We start from the raw sequence: 22,682 nt of genomic DNA on the forward strand, positions 1-22,682 counted from the left end.
TCCCCGGGCTTCCGCTGCCGCGATCGGAGATTAAGCTCTGATCGGGCAGCTAGTTAAAAAAAACATGGCCGACGGGGGAGCTGCTGCGCATGCCCAGCCGCAGCTGCTCCTCCCATAAGCTTTTGCGGAGCATGGAGCAGTCAGTCACACTGATGGCTCCGCCTCCAGATCCTCCTCGGCACGTCTCCAGCCTGATGGCTCCGCCTTTACCCGGCCATAGAAGCCTCACAAACGGAAGGGGATCTATCTCATTCCCTCACACTGCACCAGGGATCCCTGCACCCACTGCCCAGCTGCTTCAATGCCAGGCTGCTAGCGTCCACAGGTGAGATGAGATTTTATATATATATATATATATATATATAAATATATATGATTCTTTTTTATTTTTTTCTATACACACACACTCTGATATACTCGGATATCTCATACATATGATATATTGTATATCATCTATACTATGTATTACTTTTCTAATATATATATATATATATTTATATTATAAACGTACTGGAAAAACAACGGCACTAGGAGACTATCAAAGCGGTTTAATTGTGATCCTTCACAATATTGTGAAGGATCACAATTAAACCTTTTTGATAGTCTCCTAGTGCCGTTGTTTTTCCAGTACGTTTATACATATGTTTACCGGCACAGGAGCAACTTCCTCATTGTTTTGCAGAGTGCCGGTCCATTGGTCTGCTATATATATATATATATATATATATATATATACACATATATATATATATATATATAGTATAGAAAAAAAAAACACTTTTAGTGATAGGGGCCCCCACACGTTTGTTGCCCAGGGGCCCCCACAGACCTTAATCCGGCCCTGGGCGGCAGTGCTGCAGAGGGCGCACTGCCGTCCAGATACGGTGCTGCCTTCACACACCTGATACTTTATAACACTTCACTGTGATGCCCTGGGGAGGTCTTTGGCTGGGCTGTCTTTTGGGGTGCCCAGAGTGTTAGGGACCTGCTCGATGAGGTGACCTGGACGCTGGTGGGCAGGCCCGTATCATTGGCCACTGATATGCTAACTACCTCTGAAATTATATCGAATGACAAAATACATTTAAATTTAAACTGTAATGATCGCATAGTGCATCTGCAATTTCTTTTTCCTGTGTATATAATTTATTATAGCATGACAGCACCTTTCATTATTATTAGGGTGTGCAGTCTAGAGCCCCCCCCATACCCCAATACTATATTAACTTCCTCCTGTCTGTGTATGAGACCTACCCAGACGAGGCCCCAAATGTAATCGGCTCTGATTTGTTGGTCTGGGTGCAACTCCGGTGATTTAGTTTCAAGGGAAAAACAATCTGGTCTTGCTTTAAAACTAATTGTCTCTTTAAATCTAATGGTTAAGGGGCCTATTCATCATAACTAAAATTTCTCTGGAGGATCTACCTAATTACCGGAGGAATTCATCATTCTTCCTCCCCATAACTATCTATTCCCAAAAGCTGTCATTGTTGCGATGACAGCTTTTCAGGAAATAGTTTTCCCTGCCTGCTCTACCTTACCGCAGCTGTAATCAGTGCTGCGCATGCGCTGTTACATTCATAAAAGCAGCGCGTGTGCAGCACTGCCTACAGCTGCGGTAATTCTGTGTACCCCCCCCAACCCCCTCCCCCCTCCGCTCACCTCCCCCCTGCCCGCTGCAGCCGCCTCCGGCTCCATCTGCTGTTCTGACACATATTCTCCAGGCAGAACACAGTAAAAGTTTACTATGTTCTGCCTGGAGAACACGTCAGAACAGCCACCAGAGCCAGAGGAGAGACCAGGGAGCGCAGGAGGGAGCCGGCAGAGGACCTGCCCACGCTGACACAGGTGTCACCTACTATACGCCACCGCACAGTGGCGGATAGTACCTTCATCAAATTCCGAAAATCCATATTTTTCAGAATTTGATGAATAGCCTAATTTCCATATCAAAATACTAATGTATGGGGAGTGTGGAAATGAACACAGGCAGAGATCTCCTGTGTTAAGTGTCTTCATGAATACTAAAATAACGGTAATTAAGGAAAATGTCCTTCAAAACGTTAATTTAGTGTTGATGAATAGGCCCCTATAACACCAGAATTGGGACCAGCAAATCATAGCCTATTACATTTGGCACCAGGGTGACCATAGAGAAGTGCCTCTATCCCTATATCATCGAGGGAAGTGTTAAAGAGGGTGGTTGATGGTTAAAGTCTGGATCATATGGATGCAACTTGGAGAAAGTATAATATTGAGATACAGTGTCAGTTTCTGACCTGCTGCACTGCAGCACAGAGTCTATCAGCTTAGAAGAGGGGTAGGAGCACATACATACATACATGATACATATACATGGGCGCCGAGAGGGGGGGCGTGGCCCCACCCTCCCTCACAGTAGCTCAGCACACAGCTTGTGCTGGGCTGCAGTGCGAGCCTGCTCGCGGCTGCTGCACAGCTGCACCAGCCGGAGCAGTCTCCTATGGCTGTGGGGGGGGGAGCGATCACACTGATTGCGCCGCACCCCCTGCTTAGCACCGGGCTGGGGGGCTTACAGCGCCCCCCTCACACGCTGCAAAAGTGATTACTTCTTTATTAATTTTTGTCAAGGGGACGTGGCCACACCTCCAACGATTAGGCCGCGCCCCCTCTTTTACCAGGGCCAGCTGGGCTCTCTACGGCCCTGTACATATATACCTACATGCCAAACTAAATGTAAAAAAATCTCAGAAAGCCACGCAGCTTCTGCTGTGATGTACATACGAGGACCGCGCTACGTACCTGAGGTAGCCTGTACTTCTCTCTTAAATGTACCCGCAGAGTAGCTCTTTCTGCTTTCTTTTGCGTAAACTTGGCATCCCTCTCCATCCTGCCAACCAAACATAAATGGTTGACTTTAGTTATGCGCTGTAATAGTGATAATTATAGTACAGTGTTTGTACAGGCATTGACATTTCATATTATTATAGGCGTAGTTTTCAACCAGCAGCCACAAAACTAGTATGTTCTTACTTACCAAGGATCTGTACTCTGAAAATACAGATGTATTGTTATAGCCAATAGGGAGGAGGGAGGGAGAGGGAGAGAGAGGCACTATGAGGGGAGTATAGACAATGGTGGCACTAAATTGAGAATACAGACAAAGGGGTCACTATAAAGAGAATACAGAGAACGGGAGGAGCATTGAATGACAATGTATGTAGCACTGAAACAGCCCTGGTATGTGTGCTTAATGATCTTCTGATGGCAAGAGACAGAGGTGCCTACTCAATCTTAAACCTTCTGGATCTCTCAGCAGCATTTGATACTGTGGACCATGGGATTCTAATTGAGTGCCTGAAAAATTTCTGTGGACTGAATGACAGTCCTGAGCTGGTTCAAATCATTTCTCGCTGGCAGGTTACAGAGAGTTTCTTCTGGAGTAAACTGTTAGCAGTGCCACTTCCATGCGGTGTCCCACAGGGTTCTATACTATCTCCCATGCTCTTTGCAGTATACATGCTGGGTGAAATAATCAGACGTCATGGTCTGGGCTACCACTGCTATGCAGATGATACACAACTGTACTTGTCCTTTGCACCAGGTACTGAGAACTCAATAACAACCCTAAATGGCTGTCTAGCTGAGCTCCAGGAGTGGATGAGTGCCAGTTGGCTGCGTCTGAACCCTGATATATCAGAGGTCCTCACAATCAAAGGACAAGGCTACAGCATAGGCAACCAAGAGGACTTGCTTGGGGGTTCAGAACTACAAAACACTGAACATGTATGGAATCTTGGTGTTGTCCTGGATAGTGGCTTGACACTTAAACATCAGGTATCAGCCACAATCAAATCCTCATTCTTTCATCTGAGGAACATAGCCAGAATCAAGCACTTAATTCCCTCTGAAGATCTGCCTAAAGTCATACATGCATTTACATCATCAATGCCCTCTACCTTGGTCTCCCAGCAAAAGAATTGCACCGCTTGCAGATGGTACAAAACGCAGCTGCCAGGCTATTAACCAACCAGACCCATTCCAGCCACATAACACCCATTCTCTACTCTCTTCACTGGCTGCCTGTAAGATGGAGAATCATTTTCCAAATTGGCTTACTAACTTTCTACTTGACCAGGGCCCAACGTACCTGAAGCAGCCTCTGATTCCTTACTGCCCTACTCAACTACTATGATCCGTTGACCAGGGACGTATCTACCCATTGGTCAGGATGGCACTCACCAGTGACAACGGCCAAGGAGGGCGCCGTCCGGTGGTGCCACCCATGGCCAAGTGGTAGAATCAGGCCGGGACTACCAGGACTGCAGTCCCTGGTATGCCCCTGGCTCCTACCTGGACCAGATGTCCCGGGGCGGGTAACCGCTAGCACTTGCCAGTGGCTGCCTAGCAAGTACATTTAATGAATAAAGGTTTTTGTTTTTTATACACGCACACCGCATTGCTTCACTGAGGAGCAGGCCGCAGACTGCAGGGGATCTATGCACAACCCTGAAGATATGCCTGGTTAGTGTGTGTGGGGGCTGTACGCGAGTGGCCAGGGACTGGAGAGACATTGAGACAAAAGGTGGCTGGCTTGGGAGACAGAACCCCCTTCTGTAGCTGGGGAGACAGAAGGGGGGTAACTGGGGAGACAGAAGGGGGTTGGCTGGAGAGACAGACGGAGGTGCTGGCTGATGAAACGTGGGCGGGCTGGCTGGCGAGACAGAAGGGGGCCTTGCTGGGGAGACATTATAAGTACTTACTTATTGTATAGTGTAATTATTCAGAAATTATGGGGGGAGACGCCAATCCATTACATTGCCAGGGGCGCTTGGACCCCTAGATACACCCCTGCCGTAGACGAAGGACTATTAGTACCTAGGATCTCCTGGAATTAATTTGTGGGTCGAGGTTTCAGCTTTGTGTCTCCGACTCTATGGAACTTGCTTCCCCGCACAGTTCGAGAAGCCTCCAGTCTAGAGTCCTTCAAAAATAGACTCAACTATTCACCCAGCATTTTACTAATGTCCCTTGTTAAGCTTGTTTTGTATTTTATGATGTAAAGGCAAATGTAAAGCATTTTGAGTCCTATTAGGAGAAAAGTGCTGTATAAATAACATTATTATTATTATAGTTATGTTTATTGAATACCCAATGTACCATTAAACATTTGCTGAGACAAGGGATCAGACAGAAGCCCGTCCCTGCTATGTGTAAAAGTAATGTGATCACTATAATTCCAGGTTCGGGACCCGGCTGCGCAACTGTACATGCGTGGTCATCAGACTGCCAATGTGCGATCGTCCGTTGTGCGGGAAAAATCTGCGGACGTTAGCCCATAATCTACAATGGCTAATGCTTTGCTTTTTGGAGCTTGGTAAATTCAGCATTTTAGCAGGGGCTGCTTTTGTGATACCCCGCTATAGCCCAAATGTGCCCTTATGAGTGTCGCTACATATGTATGTATGTATGTATATAGATGTGTGTCATCACTCTAGATATGCTATACAACTGTTGGATGTGTTAAAAATGTATTTATTTACATAGCTTATAGGTATACAAATGTGTTAGGTATACATACATATTGCTAGTACGTTTATGCATGTATGTGAAACCCCTCACAGAGCTGAGGTTGGTATATTCCAGCCAGCTGGGAATGTGAAGACCTGCTGGGGCTCGCTGCAGGGACTCTCCCATCTCTGATAAGATTGGGGAGTCCTGTCTGTGCAGAGGGCAGCTGTCAGTTATAGCAGCATGTGCAGTCAGCAGGAAACTGACCGGCATGTGACTACAGGGTATAAATAGGACACCTGGGGGGAGATGTACTAAGCTCTGAAAAGTGATAAAGTGCAGAGTGATAAGCCACCAGCCAATCAGCTCCCAACTGTCATGTTACAGGCTGTGTTTGAAAAATGACAGTTGGGAGATGATTGGCTGGTGGTTTATCACTCTCCAGTTTATCACTTCCCAGAGCTTAGTACATCTGGCCCCTGGACTGACAGATAGGGCTATTTCACACTAGCCGGTTTTCACCGGCCGTCAAAAGCTGTCCAAAGCCGGACTTTTTTTTGCCGGCAATCAGTTCCTTTCACGTAGGCAGGTGTGAAATAGCCCTAAGGCTGAGTCTCTGGAGGTAACAGCCTGGGAGGCCAGCGCTGTGCCAAGGCTGACTTACTGAGGCAGCCATATCTTGTCAGGGGGCACCAGTGCCAGTGTGTGTGCCCTGAAGGGAAGCCAACACCCTGCGGAAGGAGACCAGGACCCCCTGTATTGTGCAGCAGGAGGAGCAGTCAGTGAGCTCTGTTGGAGGAGAGCTCTGGTGCCGCCCCTGCCCTGCTGAGTGACAGCTGAGACACTGCACTGAGGAGGGAGAGCTGTCTGAGCTTCTGCTGGTGCTGAGCGCAGATTCCTGCCCATGAGGAACAGGTCTGACAGCATACAGCTTACATCAGCACACACCATTCAGCTATTGCTATAGGCACATTCTTTGGTAGCCCAGCAGCAGCTGATTTCTTTCCATCCCTGTGAGATGGGATGCCGGATGTCGATATACCAACGCCGGAATCCCAAACACGATCAAGATGCCGATGCTGCTATGCCGAAGAGGAAGATATCGACATCGACATCCGAACCACCGGCAATCCAAAGGTTAGTATGTGGCTTAGGCTTAGTGTTAGCCTGGGGATGGAGGGGGAGGGGGTTAGGTTTAGGGACCACCCCAGGAAGGTTAGATTTAGTCTGCAGGGAGGGGGGTTAGGGATAGGCACCATGGGGGGGGGTAGGGTTAGGCACCACCAGGGGTAGGTTAGGGTTACGCCCCACTGGGGAAGTGTTAGGGGGGGCATAGGGGAGGGCAAGTGTACTTACCAGCCCCTGTCGGAATTTTGCAGATCGGAATGCATCCATACCCATTCCCTGTAGTGCACAGACCTTTGCACAAAACCAGGCTTAGTCCAGGGCAGCTGACATTCCCTTATCAAATAATGGACAGTTTCATTGTGAAGTGCAGCAATTATCGCCCAGTTCTTCATAAACAACAAACCTTTGCATCAAGTGTCATTTACAGCAACGCATCGAGCCGCAGGATCATTATAATGACCTTGTGCCTTCAGCTATACACCAAGAAAGCATAAACCATCCATATGTGCACCAATGCAAGGGTATCTGGCCAGATAATGTAAAGCATCATTGGGAAATAATTATTATAGTAATATGTCTTATTAAGTACTAGTATAAGTGGTAGGGACACGTCAGGGCATTTCTTAGTGAGAATATATGTTATTATAGATTACAAAATTTCTTAGGAAATTTACAACTTTTACAAATTAAGCGTTATTTGGTCCCTGAAGTGTTGGTATATGTATTGAGGTAATCCATTGGAAGCAACAGCGTTTGTTGTTTGCTGTTCCCTCAGACACAAGGTTGCAATTCAATTGTTCTGCGCACTCACTAATTATCGCCCTCTTCACCCCGGCTAAACCGGTCTAAAGTTTTGGTTAGGGCACGCTAACTGCGCTTAGCGCACCCTAACCGTACATTTCTGCTCGCATCCTCCAGAGGGTAAGAGCAGAAATGCCGATGCCAGCGGCTATTGCGCTCTGACAATTTAATTGCTACGTCGGGCATCTTAAAGAAAAAATGGTGCCGGTTAAAACATTTGAATCACCCCAAAAGAGTATAAAGCTGTTCCAGTATAATAAAATATAATTTTTTTTGAAAGTGTCATTTACTAGTGTAGATATTAATGGTAACATTGTATATTATTATAGCATTGTAAAACATTTATTAGCTTTCTGCAATAAATTGTAACTCTAATTGCAACCTGAAGTGGTGACTTCCTGTGTCAGTGTCTCCCTGACCTACCAAAGAAAGGACGAATCAAGGAAACGGGCTCCACTCACCTTTTGCAGTCGAAAATAGAGAACCACAGCAGATATCAGCTGCGGTCCCACGTACAAACATCTGGGTTTGTACTTAATAATTAAAAAAAAAAAAACAGTGTTTTTTCGGGGCATATACTGCAAATATTTTTTATAAATATGCTTAACCACCAGACCACAGCAGCACTGCAAAGGGGGACAACTGGCCTGGGCCCCTGCCAAGCCCCACCAACAAGGCCGAGCTTTGGTAAACAGCACCTGTCCCCCCCTCTGCTCCACAAGTCACCAGTTTCCCGGCACCTAGGCTGGTATTAAATGAAATGTGCCCTGATGATGGAGATGAGTACTAAACTAAGCATATGGATTGGACTGTAAGATGTGTACAACTGAATACGGAAGATTATAGCCATTTATATCAGTGCAAATAATGCAGGAGCAATTTGTGTTTAACACTGCATCAGGTCCTATGTATTATACAGTATATCATCACCATTTAGGAAAAGGCCCAGTTTATACTGGTTTCTCCGCAGGGGCGGCTTAAGAGAGGAAGGGGCCCGTGTGCAGTCACTGTGCCGGCCCTCTCCTCTCGATCCGGCGGCGCAGGTGAGTAGACTGGCACTACGCCAGACTCTACTGCACATGCGCTGGTCTCCGGAAACATGGCATGGGTGTCATGTTCCCGGTGATTCTTCTACTGGCCGCAGCCACATTTCCCAGGGCCACCGATGTGCGACTCCGGAGAGGTAAGTATATTACATGGATGCATCATATTGGGCGCTGCTGGGGGGCGGGGCCTGATGTGTCGCGCCATTAAGCAAATTGCTACATATTGAAATAGGGGGCAGGGCCAAATTACGCAATTCTTGCGAAATTGCATCATTAAGCCCCACCCCTGACTCGGAGACCCTCGTTTGCCATTGAAATTCTTCCCAATTCTGCCCACTTCACTAGGAAGTGGGCAGGAATGCGGGAGAAGTGCCTAGTCTACCGGGGGTTACCCAAAAAATCAGGCACCTCCCACGACTTCCAGGAGATTATGCATGTATGAGGTGCATGCAGGGGCGTCTTAAGAGAGGAGGGGGCCCGTGTGCATTCTCTGAGCAGGGCCCCCTCCTCTCTCCCCGGCGGCCAGCAGCCGACTAATGCGGATGGCCGGCCACCGCAGAAGCAGTAGACTCTGGGCACTAGAGTGTGCCTGGAGTCTACTGCGCATGCACAGAATGCCGGAAAAATAGTCGTGGTGGCCATTTTCCGGTGTTCTGTACAGCGCTGACACCCGACGCGGGACCACGGACAGGTGAGGTTTAAATTATATAGGTGCAGGGTGTGCGATGCGGTGCCCCCCTGGACCCGGGGGCCCGTGTGCTCTGCACCCATTCTAGATACGCCCTTGGGTGCATGGGTGTACAGTGTGTTATGTGGGCCCCCCTGGACCCAGGGCAACCACACACCCTGCACCCATTATGGACACACCACTATGGATAAAAGTGATAGATTTCTACTGGAGCTCATTAACCCAAAGTTTGTGTGAAATCCAATAAGTGTACAGTACCTAGGATGTGTTTATTAACTTTCTTCTCAACTTGTTGAAATAAAAATTATAGCTTGTGCCAAGTGCCACAATATTTTACTGGGTGATCTTGCCTTAAAGTTAACTGAGAGACTAATACCTATGGTTCGCTCAGTCAACTTTAAGGCGAGATCACCCAGTAGAATACGAGGACAAGCGCGATACAGCAGGAAAACAGCCGGGACCATCTGGTGTTCGGAGTGACGGGTTCCAGTCAAGAGATCTACATTAAATAGGTCGACAATGTCTAGATAGACACCACATGGTAAACAGTCAGTAGATAGACTGGGACAAAAGGTTGACACACAAAAGGCTGCCATGGATGAATATAGACAGCTACAAAAGATCAACAGGGTGATAAGCTTGACATTTTTTTTTTTTTAGGGTTAGGCTCTAGGAGGGACAGTTAGGGGAGGACACTTACCCCGATGGCTAGGCAATTACTGGAGGATTAGGGTTAGGCACTAGGAGGGACATTTAAGGATAGTCACTAACGATACTGGATCAGAACCTTCCTATACCTTCTAATGTCCTGCCTATATCCTCTAATATCCTGCCTATACCTTCTAAGGAGGATGCTAATTTGCGTACGCAGTCATACCATAAATAAAGACTTAGACGTGGAATCTGTGGTTCCAAAGCACAAGTGTTATTCAGACAGTTACACGCAATTGATCTAGACACAATTTAGGCGCAACAGGAAAATTATACAGACCCAAGTACAGTATACATACGCAGGCACTTCCGGACCCGGAGATAGGCATCAGCAAGAGACCCCTAGTCATACAGCGTTCAGCACGAAGACTGAGAACCAGCATTCGTGCACACATAATTATACCCCCCCAGAATAAACAGGACAATAGGCAGTTTGTTGCTGATGTCATTGGTTCCCAGGGGAGAAGCATCTGTTACAGCACATTTAACAGGCTGGTTCAAATAGACTCTCCCTGTCTCTAACAGCTGGGGATCTTCCTCTTCACGCCCCCTGCAAAACATTCTAACAGTTGTTCATGAAATATACATTTTGTTGCTTGTAGGCTCTGCGATCCATAACTTGAGTTTGCATGATGCGACCTCCCCACCGATAACACCGGAATACTGTAAAAAGAGTACGCATCAGTACAAGACCAAACACGACTTGTTTAGCATGTATAGTACCTTAGTTATCAAATACCTTTATTTCTCAGCATTTAAACTAACTGAACCAACTTAAATCATACACTTTAAAGCTTATTGAACCTTATGTGTGAATATGTAATGTGTGGGTATTCAGGGTTTGATATAAAGATGCTAGTTAACCTGGGGCAGATGCGTGCGCATAAAGCTAATAAAACAGCGGTTTCATACAAAGTCCTATGCATTCGCTAATATGCTACTAGTTAACAGCGCAATTGTGCGTATTAATGTGTGTATGAGAAATGGTGAAAAATTCAATCGCATTGGTGCTAATAGTATCATCGCCAAATGTACTAAAATGTGAGTTTATCTAAAATGGTGCTTAGGCGGCCATTCGCAAAATGGCGTCTTGCGATCTCATTTTCAAGATGGCGTCTTGCAGCCAGTCGCAAGATGGCGTCGTCGCGAATAAATTTTAAACTGAACTTGTCTCAGCCAATTATTCAGCTTCAACAGTCCACCCTTTGATAGCAAACAACATGCTATCACAATCTGCTATTAGAATTTAATTTAGGCTTACATTTACATATTATTTGGTGTTATTAAGGGATGGCACAAGGTGGTTCTTAATCCATCAATAATGTGTCTCTGAGTGGGACATAAAACTACTATTATACGCACACCGCGGATCTTGGAAGATCATGTGAAAGGTGTGGGAATGCACCAGTCTTATAAAAGCAGTCTTGAAGGGGAATTGAGACTTTACATTATCTGAGGTGTTCTTTGAATAACATTTCAATAATACATTCTATGCCTGTCTAAATATAATACATTAAATAATGGTGTTTCCTAGCTCAGGGTTGTAATGCAGTTCTGTATTTACCTCGGTATTCATACTGGCCACCATCATGATTTCATTCTTTCGTTTTACTCTATTTTTACATTTTCCACACTTCAACACAATAGGAACACACCGGACACATATGCCAATTACTATGATGACAATTAGTATAAGGATTAAGAATTTGCCTATGCTGGTGATCACTTCCTGGACCCATTCCCCTAGACCTGAGAACCATTTCACTGGGTTCAGCCATGACACCCATACTTCTATCTTTTCCCCTGCTTCAGCCACTGAAGCATTATGGTTCTTACGAAATTCCCATTTTAGCTGCAGAATTTCATCCATCTTCCGGTCTATCACCTCCTTAGGGTCGCTGGTATCATTGGTGACATAGGTGCAACATTTTACTCCAAATTGGGTGGCCAATGTTATGCAATACCCTCCAGTAACAGCAGTTAAATAATTCAACACTAGCCTGTGTTGCACCAGTTCTTTCTTGTACGCTTGCAATTCTCTCCCTGTATACCTGAATGTGTCATCGTACATCTTGGTGATATTGTCTATCAATTTGGCAAGTTCCTGGATATATCTAAAATTTAATGTACCCCGAGTGATCCTGGTGGGGTCCAATGCGACCAGAACTTGAAAGCCAGTTGTCTCACTGATTAACTGAGTGGCTTTATGTATATCACCAGGTACCATATTTCTTTTGCCTCTGTGTTCATATTGTGTGTGAAGATATGGTGACGGTGTGTTTTTATGTATACCCAGCATTTCAACATGTGTGAGGGTCATAACTTCTGGGACTATTCTTCCCAGGTAACACAAACCTTCGGAACTCAGGGAGAGACATTTATATGCTTTTCTTCCACAGATGAAATATGCATTATCAGGGAGAACATAAGGAATGGTATGCATCATTATCATTAAGCACATTTCCCTTGCAAACAATCCTATTTCTGGTTCTTCCATCTGATACATGCAAGTTTCTGGCTGTATTATTTTAGCACAATAACCATTTGGCACCTTACCAATAGTTTATTTGGTGGAACTCAATGTATACTGATACCTAAAATGTTTCCCACCAGACTTAATGGAGCGAAGCAGGTCATGGTCTATGGACTCATTATCAGCTCTTTGTGAGAAGGTCATTGTCTGATTATTCCCCATCACTTCCCAACTCCCGGGTTTATTGGGGTTGGTTATGTTTAGACACAAAAGTGATCTATCTACTTGGAATTGATGGAGTTTGAAATGAGGTGGTTTGGATGAGAGGAATTTTCCATCCAATGTTTTCCCTTTTTGTAATTCTAAAATTTCCGTGATATTCAGCGGAAATGGCACCAACCCTACATTATGCTGTCCCTGTGGCACATGTGAACACACCCAGCAATCGGTTTGATTTAACACCTTGCCTACCATGCAATGATAATCCTCTAGAGAATACCCACCCCAGTGCGGATTATATTTAGGTTGGCACCGTTGGATACAGTTCTTATCAACTAGGGACCCACAAAGCTCACAAATACAGGAATCTTCAGACGATAAACCTCCACACCTTCCCCGAGTATCCGGAATGACAGTTCTCTTAACAATAACAGTACTAAGATTAGACACTCCCCGGAATGGCATTGCACTCCTCCTGATTCCACTCCATCAGCACTGCCATCAGCTCCCGTTTCCTCAATCGGTCCCCCATCACAGACACTGGATATCCCCGGACTGACCAGGATGGTGAACACTCTAAAAGAGAATATGAAAATGAACACAGCAGGCCCGTCCATTGTCACAACAAGACCTGCTAATTTCTCTCAGTTCAGGTATCTTACTACGACCTTTTCAATCCTCCCGGAACAAGCTCGCGAGTGACAGGTCCACGCTATCAGCTTTGTCTCCGACTTGTTTCTCCACCAGTTGATTGACCTTTTTGCAGTGAGTGGAATGGACCCAGGTATCTCTCTCGGCCACCTTCAAAGATGTAGTACTCGTCAGCAGCACCTGGTACGGACCTTCCCACTGATCAGTCAAACAACCTGAACGCAAGAAATTTCTGATCATTACATATTCTCCTGCTTCAACATGATGACAGTTCATTTCAGGCATATCATTAGACAACAATTTCAGTTTCTGCAGCTGTTGCTTTAACTGCTTACTCATTGATATAAGATACTTCACAGTTACCTCGTTGTTACCCTTTAGATCTTCCTGTGGACTTATAATCAAATGAGGTTGTCTACCGAACAATATTTCAAATGGGGACAGATTCAGAGGAGGTCTAGGAGTGGTCCTTATGCTATGTAGGACCAAAGGTAACGCTTCTGGCCATCCTAGTCCAGTCTCAGTCATGATTTTACTTAGCTTATTTTTAATAGTCCCGTTCATCCTCTCTACCTTTGCACTGGCTTGCGGTCGGTAGGGGGTGTGAAGTCGGCTATTCATACCCATCAGCTTACACATATTTTGAAAAACATCACCTGTGAAATGGGTACCCCTATCACTCTCGATGATTTTAGGGATACCGTACCTGCATACAAATTCCTGAACTATTTTCTTGGCAGTAAACGCAGCAGTATTACTGGCCGCTGGGTAGGTCTCAACCCAGTTAGAAAATACGTCTGTGCACACTAATACATACTTAAGGTTCCTGCTGGGTGGTATTTGGATGAAATCAATTTGTATCACCTGGAAAGGTCCATCAGTCGGTGGAATGTGGGACAGTTTGGTAGGGATCGCTTTCCCTATGTTCTTTCTCAAGCAGGACAGACAGGACATTGCTATCTTCTCTGCTTGTGAAGAAAAACCTGGTGCGCACCAGTATGCACTCACCAACTTGCACATACCCTGTTTACCCAGATGAGTCAGACCGTGTGCTGCCTCAGCCAGGCTGGGGTAATATGCCTTGGGGGCTACTGGCTTACCATGTCTGTCCCTCCAGAGCCCAGAGGACTCTTGCCCACATCCCTTGGACTTCCAAATGGATTTTTCCTGAATTGAACACAAATTTTGCATCTCAATTAATTTCAGCATATCAATAGTTTGGAATGACATAATTGTTTCAGTTGGAGAAAACATTTTTAACCCTGCTGCCCATTTTGCAGCTTCATCAGCTCTGTTGTTGCCCAGTGACACCGGGTCATCCTCACATGTGTGGGCTTTGCATTTAATTACTGCCACTGCTTTGGGCAGTTGGATTGCTTCTAAAAGATGTTTTATGTGTCGGGAATGTGCAACTGGTGTGTCTGCTGCTGTCAAAATTTCTCAGACGCCATAGAGCCCCAAAATCGTGCACCACCCCGAACGCGTACCTCGAATCAGTGTAAATGTTAGCAGATTTGCCTGCTGCCAGTTCACATGCTCTAGTCAGTGCTACTAACTCTGCAACCTGGGCTGAGTGAGGAGGACCGAGAGGTTTAGCTTCTATGATGTCTGTGTCATTTACAACAGCATAACCTGTACATAATTCACCTGTGTCTGTTTGTCTATGACAACTCCCATCCGTATAAAAAGTTACATCCACATTCTCTAAAGGTGTGTCATGTATGTCAGGTCTAGCAGTAAAGGTCTGATTCAGATATGTCATACAATCGTGCGTATCATTATGTCTGCCGAACTCACCTCCCGCAAGCAACTCCTCTCCTTCCACCCTTTGTACATCATGTTGTATATATGGTAGGTATGTTGCTGGATTCAGCGTACTGCAACATTTAACAGTAATATTTGCAGGAGCGATTAGAGCTAGTTCCCATTTGGTGAACCTAGCCGAGGAGACGTGCCTGGTTTGAGTTGAGTTCAACAGAGCAGATACAGCATGGGGAGTGTAGACAATCATATCATGACCCAATACTACGTCCTCACTTTTACTCACCAATAGAGCAGTAGCTGCTACACTTCTCAAACAGGTGAGGAGTGATCTTGCTACCGTGTCCAATTGGGCACTGTAGTATGCTACGGGCCTACTGGCATCACCATGTTTTTGTGTAAGGACACCTGCAGCACAACCATCGGCTTCCGTACAATACAAATCAAAAGGTTTTCATAATCAGGTATTCCCAATGCAGGAGCTCTTGTCAGACTATCCTTAAGATTAAGGAAAGCCTGTTCTGATTCCTGTGTGTATGACACGATCGGGCTTTGAGGAAGAGACTAATTCCTGTAAAGGTAAGGGCAAAATAGAAAAACCTGGTATCCACATTCTACAATATCCACACATTCCCAAGAAGCTACGAATTTGCTGTTGATTCTGCGGCAGTGTCATGTTTTGTATTGCCTGGATTCTATCTGTTGTGAGGTGTCGTAACCCCTGGGTTATGCAGTGTCCCAAATATTTTACTCTGGATTGGCACGGCTGTAGTTTGTCCTTAGCCACCTTGTGTCCTGTTTGTGAGAAATGAAGTAACAAAAGTTTAGTATAATTCAAACATGACATAAACGAGTCAGAACATAGCAATAAATCGTTCACATATTGTATTAGAACAGATCCATTGGCAGGTTGAAAAGATTGTAAACAGTCGTGCAATGCCTGGGAGAAGATATGGGGGCTGTCTATGAAACCTTGGGGTAATCGTGTCCATGTGTATTGTAAACCTCTGTATGTAAATGCGAATAGGGACTGACAGTCGGGATGGAGAGGCACAGAGAAGAAAGCAGAACAGAGGTCAATGACAGTGAAATGGGTTGCATTTGGTGGGATCTGCATCAAAATGACAGCTGGATTTGGCACTACAGGGAATTGGCTCTCTACTACCTTATTAACACCTCTAAGGTCTTGTACCAGCCTATAACCCCTCCCACCACTCTTCTTTACTGGGAAGATGGGACTGTTGGCTACACTAGCTGTACGGACTAAAATTCCCTGTTGTAACAATCATTCAATTATTGGAAAAACCCCTAATTCTACCTCCTGTTTTAGTGGGTACTGGGGAATTTTTGGAGCTTGCCTTCCGTTTTTTTAAATTTACCATTACTGGGCTTACGTTTGCCATTAATCCAGTGTCCTGTCCATCTTTAGTCCAAAGGGAATATGGAATTCGGGACAACATTTCATCTACCTGTGATGGAGTTTCTTTTAAAACTGTAGAGTGATACATTATCCTTTGATGAGTGTCTAACATATCCCGCACCTCGTATACCATTCTCTCTGGGATATCTAAAAATACACCATCAGGGGTGCAATATATAACACATCCCATCTTACATAACAAGTCTCTGCCCAGTAGGTTAGTAGGAGCCGCAGCAGCCAGGAGAAAAGAATGCCTGGTATGCAATGGCCCAATAGTAACCTCTGTGGACTTTGTTAAAGGATAATGTTCCACTTTACCTGTTACACCCATTGTTTGTACTGGGACCTGTGGTTGCATCGGGTTAGTGGGATAGAGTTGTGTTTGTTGTTGAGTGGGGTTAGTGAGAGCACATACTTGTTCAGACGTGAGTGTGTGTGCAAGTGCAATTGTGTCTGTTGGCTGTGATGTTACCGTCATTCCCTCCAGAGCTTGTATACTGACAGCCATTAGTTTTTCACTCTGGGCTTCTCTCTTTTTGGAGATGTTTTCATCATGTTCAATGGTGGTTTCTATGAGGGTATCTATTGTGAGTCCCCGCCAGCCAGGCTGTGAGGTCTGTACCCGAGTTTTTAAACTCTCTTTCAGACCGTCCACAAGTACTGTGACTATCATCCCCCGGTGGTGAGTGCTATCTTTAATATCCTCTATCCCAGTGTACTGGGTGATAGTTTGCAGAGCCCGATCGCAATAATCTTCTGCAGTCTCACTTTCTTTCTGCTTAATGGTGAAAATTTTGTTCCAGTTAACTACTACTGGAAAATATATACCCAATTGAGTTACAATGCAGGAAATGTTACCTTGGTTTACTTGGTCTGTTAAGGGAACGTCACCATCCAATACACAATCCGTGATAAATTTTGTCACGTCGGTATTGCGTGGCAGACAGGCCCTTAACACCACAAGCCAATCTTTATTAGTGGGTTCATGTGAACTACCCAAATTTTCTCAAAAATCTTTGACATTTGGCTAATTCCTTTTTGGGATCGGGGAAATCATTTATGATGGAATTTAGTTCTGCTCTTGTCCAAGGACAATGCATTACTACTTCCCTCGTGGGCACTTTACCGTTTGCGTCTGCATTTCCATTTGGAACAGTTATTGTCCGAATGGGATGCAGACCAGTAGCGCTGCTACCTTTGACCTGATTACCTGGCTGGGGGTTTAGTCTGCTGCTGCTACGTATGGTATGAACAACTTCCTCTACGGGTGCAGAGGGCATTAACACTTACCTTGCTGTTACCGATGGAGATGGAGGCACCACTCGTGATTGTGGTGATGCAGCATCTATCATCTGCACAGCATGGGAAATGGCAGACATTACAATAGTCTCATCATCCGTATCATGAACATTTTCTTTATAGTTTCTTAAGAGAGGGTACAAGTTGCTTGTTACATTTTTATGGGTATTTTTGGTAACTGTACTTGCACCTCCATCCACATAAGGTGGGGGAGGTGAGCGTGAACTGCTGGCAATACTCTCCACGTCGCCACCTTGCCGCACGTGCACGCCATTTTGCGGCTCGCCCGTATTGCAGTTCAGCGTCACGGATGTATTTTCTGGCAATGTGCTCACGACGCTAGTTCGCGTCGTTTGCAGATTTTTAAGCCACGCATCCCCTTCATGCTGCCACAGTTTTAAACATTCAAAATATTTAACCTTTTTCTCTCGGGAGCGCATCAGACTGATGTGATCCGGGACATTGTCTAACACATTTTTATCAAAACTACTAAATTCTGGGAAACGGTCTAACACTCTTCCTCATCATATTAAACCATGAATCACAATACCTTATTGCATAAGTACCGTACTTGGTATGCATGATACGATGGGCCGATCCGATCGGCGCCTCCATTGGCAGCACATCATTGCCTAACATCTCTACTGTTTGCGTGGCTCCCATTCTGAGATAACTCCTATGCTTTTCAATAAAGATTTAAACAGGTGAAAGACAATCAAGACACTTTCACTTACCTGTGGATGATTTAAGTCGGCGGCGCCCACACACCTGGATATGATTTAGTAAGGCAACTTCCACACCTGGATAAGATTTGAAAAAGGCAACTTCCACACCCGGATAAGATTTAGTAAGGCAACTTCCACACCTATGAGAGTTTATATGTCAGCTACTCTCACGTACCTCTCTACAACAAAGACAACATGTACACCTGCTACTTTGTATAGAACGGTAAAGCTGCTTACCGAGCGGCTAGACTAACCCTTGCACCTAGCCCTTAAGGATCATACGATATCATTAACTTTGTTCAACAAATATTCACTGATACACACTTTTTTCCTGCGCAGAAAAATACACATTAACCCAGATATTGGTAATAGAAAAAAATGTAAACCTCAATGGCTTTGTTCAAACACGTGGCAGCACAACCGGAAGTACGTATACGCTATTGTGCGACCAGTCGCATACACAATAATGCTACTACCACACAACCGTATAATGGCTTTTTAACTGCGTACGCAAAAGTGCATCTTTGCTATGGGCAAACCTGCGACTTAGCCGCGTACTCAGCATTGCGACACCCCTTTAAACGTAAGGTTCTATCAGCAGAGGAAAACAAACTTTTTCCTCTCTTGTCCCTGGATTCTAGTCAGCTTCCTTGATTCACACGGAGATGGATAGCGATCTTTCAGCACAAAGCGGTTGCAGGCAAACCCTGCATGTGGCCACTCCACCCTTTGCTGAAATATCGATAGACGTATGTACCGTGTGAGCAGGTAAGTGACTTCACTACGAGCACCCAACTAACGATACTGGATCAGAACCTCTATAACCTTCCTATACCTTCTAATGTCCTGCCTATACCATCTAATATCCTGCCTATACCTTCTAAGGAGGACGCTAATTTGCGTATGCAGTCATACCATAAATAAAGACTTAGACGTGGAATCTGTGGTTCCAAAGCACAAGTGTTATTCAGGTAAAAGTTCAGACAGTTACACGCAATTGATCTAGACACAATTTAGGCGTAAAAGGAAAATTATACACACCTAAGTACAGTAAACATACGCAGGCGCTTCCGGACCCGAAGATAGGCATCAGCAAGAGACCCCTAGTCATACAGCGTTCAGCACGAAGACTGAGAACCAGCGTTTGTGCACACATATTTATACCCCCCCAGAATAAACAGGACAATAGGCAGTTTGTTACTGATGTCATTGGTTCCCAGGGGAGAAGCATCTGTTACATTTAACAGGCTGGTTCAAATAGACTCTCCCTGCCTCTAACAGCTGGGGATCTTCCTCTTCACGCCCCCTGCAACATTCTAACAGTTGTTCATGAAATATACATTTTGTTGCTTGTAGGCTCTGCGATCCATAACTTGAGTTTGCATGATGCGACCTCCCCACCGATAACACCGGAATACTGTAAAAAGAGTACGCATCAGTACAAGACCAAACACGACTTGTTTAGCATGTATAGTACCTTAGTTATCAAATACCTTTATTTCTCAGCATTTAAACTAGCTGAACCAACTTAAATCATACACTTTAAAGCTTATTGAACCTTATGTGTGAATATGTAATGTGTGGGTATTCAGGGTTTGCTATAAGGACGCTAGTTAACTTGGGGAAGATGCTTGCGCATAAAGCTAATAAAACAGCGGTTTCATACAAAGTCCTATGCATTCGCTAATATGCGACTAGTTAACAGCGCAATTGTGCGTATTAATGTGTGTATGAGAAATGGTGAAAAATGCAATCGCATGGTGCTAATAGAATCATCACCACATGTACTAAAATGTGAGTTTATCTAAAATGGTGCTTAGGCGGCCATTCGCAAAATGGCGTCTTGCGATCTCATTTGCAATATGGCATCTTGCGGCCAGTCGCAAGATGGCATCGTCGCGATTAAATTTTAAACTGAACTTGTCTCAGCCAATTATTCAGTTCGACAGCACTTATCCCAAAAGTTAGGGTTAGGCACCAGAAGGGAGGGTTCGGGGTGAAGATTAGGGTTAGAAAAAAAAATTGTGTTGATTTTTTTGTCCCTGTCGACCTTTTGTCTCTGTCTACCTACTGACAGTCTACCATGTAGGGTCTATCTAGACCTTGTCTCTCCTTTTTTTTTTTAATGTAGCTCTTTTATACCACTCCTCTAAGTGACGTCGTCACTTGCCGCCGCGGGCGTATGTGCCGGCTCTGGCTGCAGAAGTTACAGGCCGGAGCGAAGGGACTGAAGACCACCAACTCACCAAAGGACCAGGTAGGGACAGTGAGGGCAATGTAATGATCTGTGGACACATATCCCCGGCAACGTTGACTAGATTTACATCTGCCTTTTTCATTTGAACCACCCCATACCTACTAACCTGTCTTAAAAAAAGCTATAAAAACATTGATATGTTAAAATGTTTTAAATAAAAGTATTTTTTTTTTTATCCAATTGTGCCTTTTTATAGCGCTATTTTATTGAATACTAGTATCATAATTAGCCTTTCATCTAATACAACTATGGACATTTGAACGTTGACAATATATCAAGGCTGATTTATCCCCGAAAGCAGTCCCAAATCGGTCGCAGTTGACTGATGTTTTTGGGACCGTGCGCTGTCCCGTTATCCATAGCAGCAGGTGTCTTGAGGCAGCGATGGAGAGCATTCCAGAAAACAGGGGCGAGTTTCACTGGCCCCGGCAGCGTAGTTGCCAAAGGTTGCTCAAAGGTCCGATGGTTGCGATGTTGATGCAATGTTGCGTCTTTAGGTCACAGAAGCCGGCAGTGGGGATCTTTTTATACAAGACTCCTCCTGCGGCTTTGCCTATTTTCGCATACAAAGATACAGCGGCGATGACATGTACGCCCACCTCTAAATCAGGCCCATTGTACGTAGAGGTCTATATTTTATAGGGGATACTGACTGATATTACCGGTGCCGGAATCCCAACGCCTCTCACAATACTGACGCCGGCATCCCGACCACCGGGATACCGAAGGTAATTAGCAGGGTGGGGGAGGGGGTTAGGCACTAAGGGGGGAGGGTTAGGTTTAGGGTGCGGGGAGGAAGAGGTTAGGTTCCGGCACTAGGGGGGGAGGGGGGGGGTGTTAGGGTTAGGCACTAGGGGGAGGGTTAGGTTTAGGGTGCGGGGAGTTTAGGTTCAGGCACTGGGGGGGGAGGGTTAGGGTCAGGTACTAGGGGGAGGGTTAGGTTTAGGGTGCGGGGAGGGAGAGGTTAGGTTCAGGCACTAGGGGGGAGGTTAGGGTTAGGCACCAAAGAGGGAGAGTTAGGGTAGGGAGAGGTGGAGGGTTAGGATACCGAACAACAAGTGTCGGTATGCTAGCCCTGTCGGGATGCCGATGTCGAGATTCTAACAGCCGGCATCCCGTACCCAACCCATTTTATAGACCAAGTCAAAATGTCGACATTTAAAATCTAGTTAACTACACATAGTAAGTGGTGAAAGGATGACGGACTGTGCTGTTAGAGGCTGTGGATTGTCCACCAACTCCCAGAGAGCTGTGCAAGCCTGCACCATGAGAAAAATGGGGCGTGACCTGCGGCGTTCATTAAGAGGCGTACTTTAGGTGGTGTAACCTCACGGACACAAGGCCACGTCCCCTTTCGAGCGCATGGAAGTGGCCCCAACCAGGATCTTTCAAATGTTAAGTGGAGTATGTATTTACCTTGAGCGGAAAAGCAAGTCCCTCCTCCACTGCGGTACCATCTTCCCAGTGTCATCTTCGGGAACATGGCGCCCCTCAGTGAAAGCAAAGACACTGTGCCAGAGTCTTTGCTCTGTTGTGCGTTTGCGCCTTCTCCCCGACTGTGGGGCATATTCAATTAATGGCAAAAAGTCCCAAACTTTTCGCATGCCGCACTTTTCGCCGACTTCGCGTGCTTTAGCCGCTGAAACTTATTGTGTGCCCCGTCTCTATTTGCCTTATTCAGTGCCAAAGGACGCGAAAACACGTCCCGGCAAAACTCAAACAGGCGAAAAGTGCTGTCAGTTTTGGGGAAATCAGCCTGACACCCCCCAAAATATGCACTAACATTGGGGATCAGTATAGATGTCCCCGATTAGCCCCCCTGAAGCTATTTGTGATACTTAAGTACTTTCAATTGCCTCTATATAGCATCTTTGCGTGTGGTGAAGAATAGTATTTAGCAGTTTTTTTTGGAGAGGGCGAGAGAGAGGGCGAGAGAGAGAGACAGACAGACAGACAGACCAGGCAGCACTGGGGACATCTAGTTTACTAAACAGGAGCCTAAGAGCCTTTATT

General features: G+C 45.4%; 1 protein-coding gene across 1 annotated transcript in view; it reads right to left on the bottom strand.

Moving 5' to 3' along the window:
* The window catches only part of CPLX4 (complexin 4), a 42,399-nt gene that overhangs the window by 12,654 nt on the left and 7,063 nt on the right, over positions 1–22,682 (bottom strand). The window contains exon 2 of the mRNA XM_088476534.1: positions 2,782–2,869. Within this exon, the coding sequence (XP_088332660.1) occupies positions 2,782–2,869 (88 nt within the window). The remainder of the gene's footprint in view (positions 1–2,781; positions 2,870–22,682) is intronic.

Source organism: Taudactylus pleione, unplaced genomic scaffold (genome assembly GCF_031769625.1).
Source record: "Taudactylus pleione unplaced genomic scaffold, aTauple2 ptg000189l, whole genome shotgun sequence".
Lineage (NCBI taxonomy): Eukaryota > Metazoa > Chordata > Amphibia > Anura > Myobatrachidae > Taudactylus > Taudactylus pleione.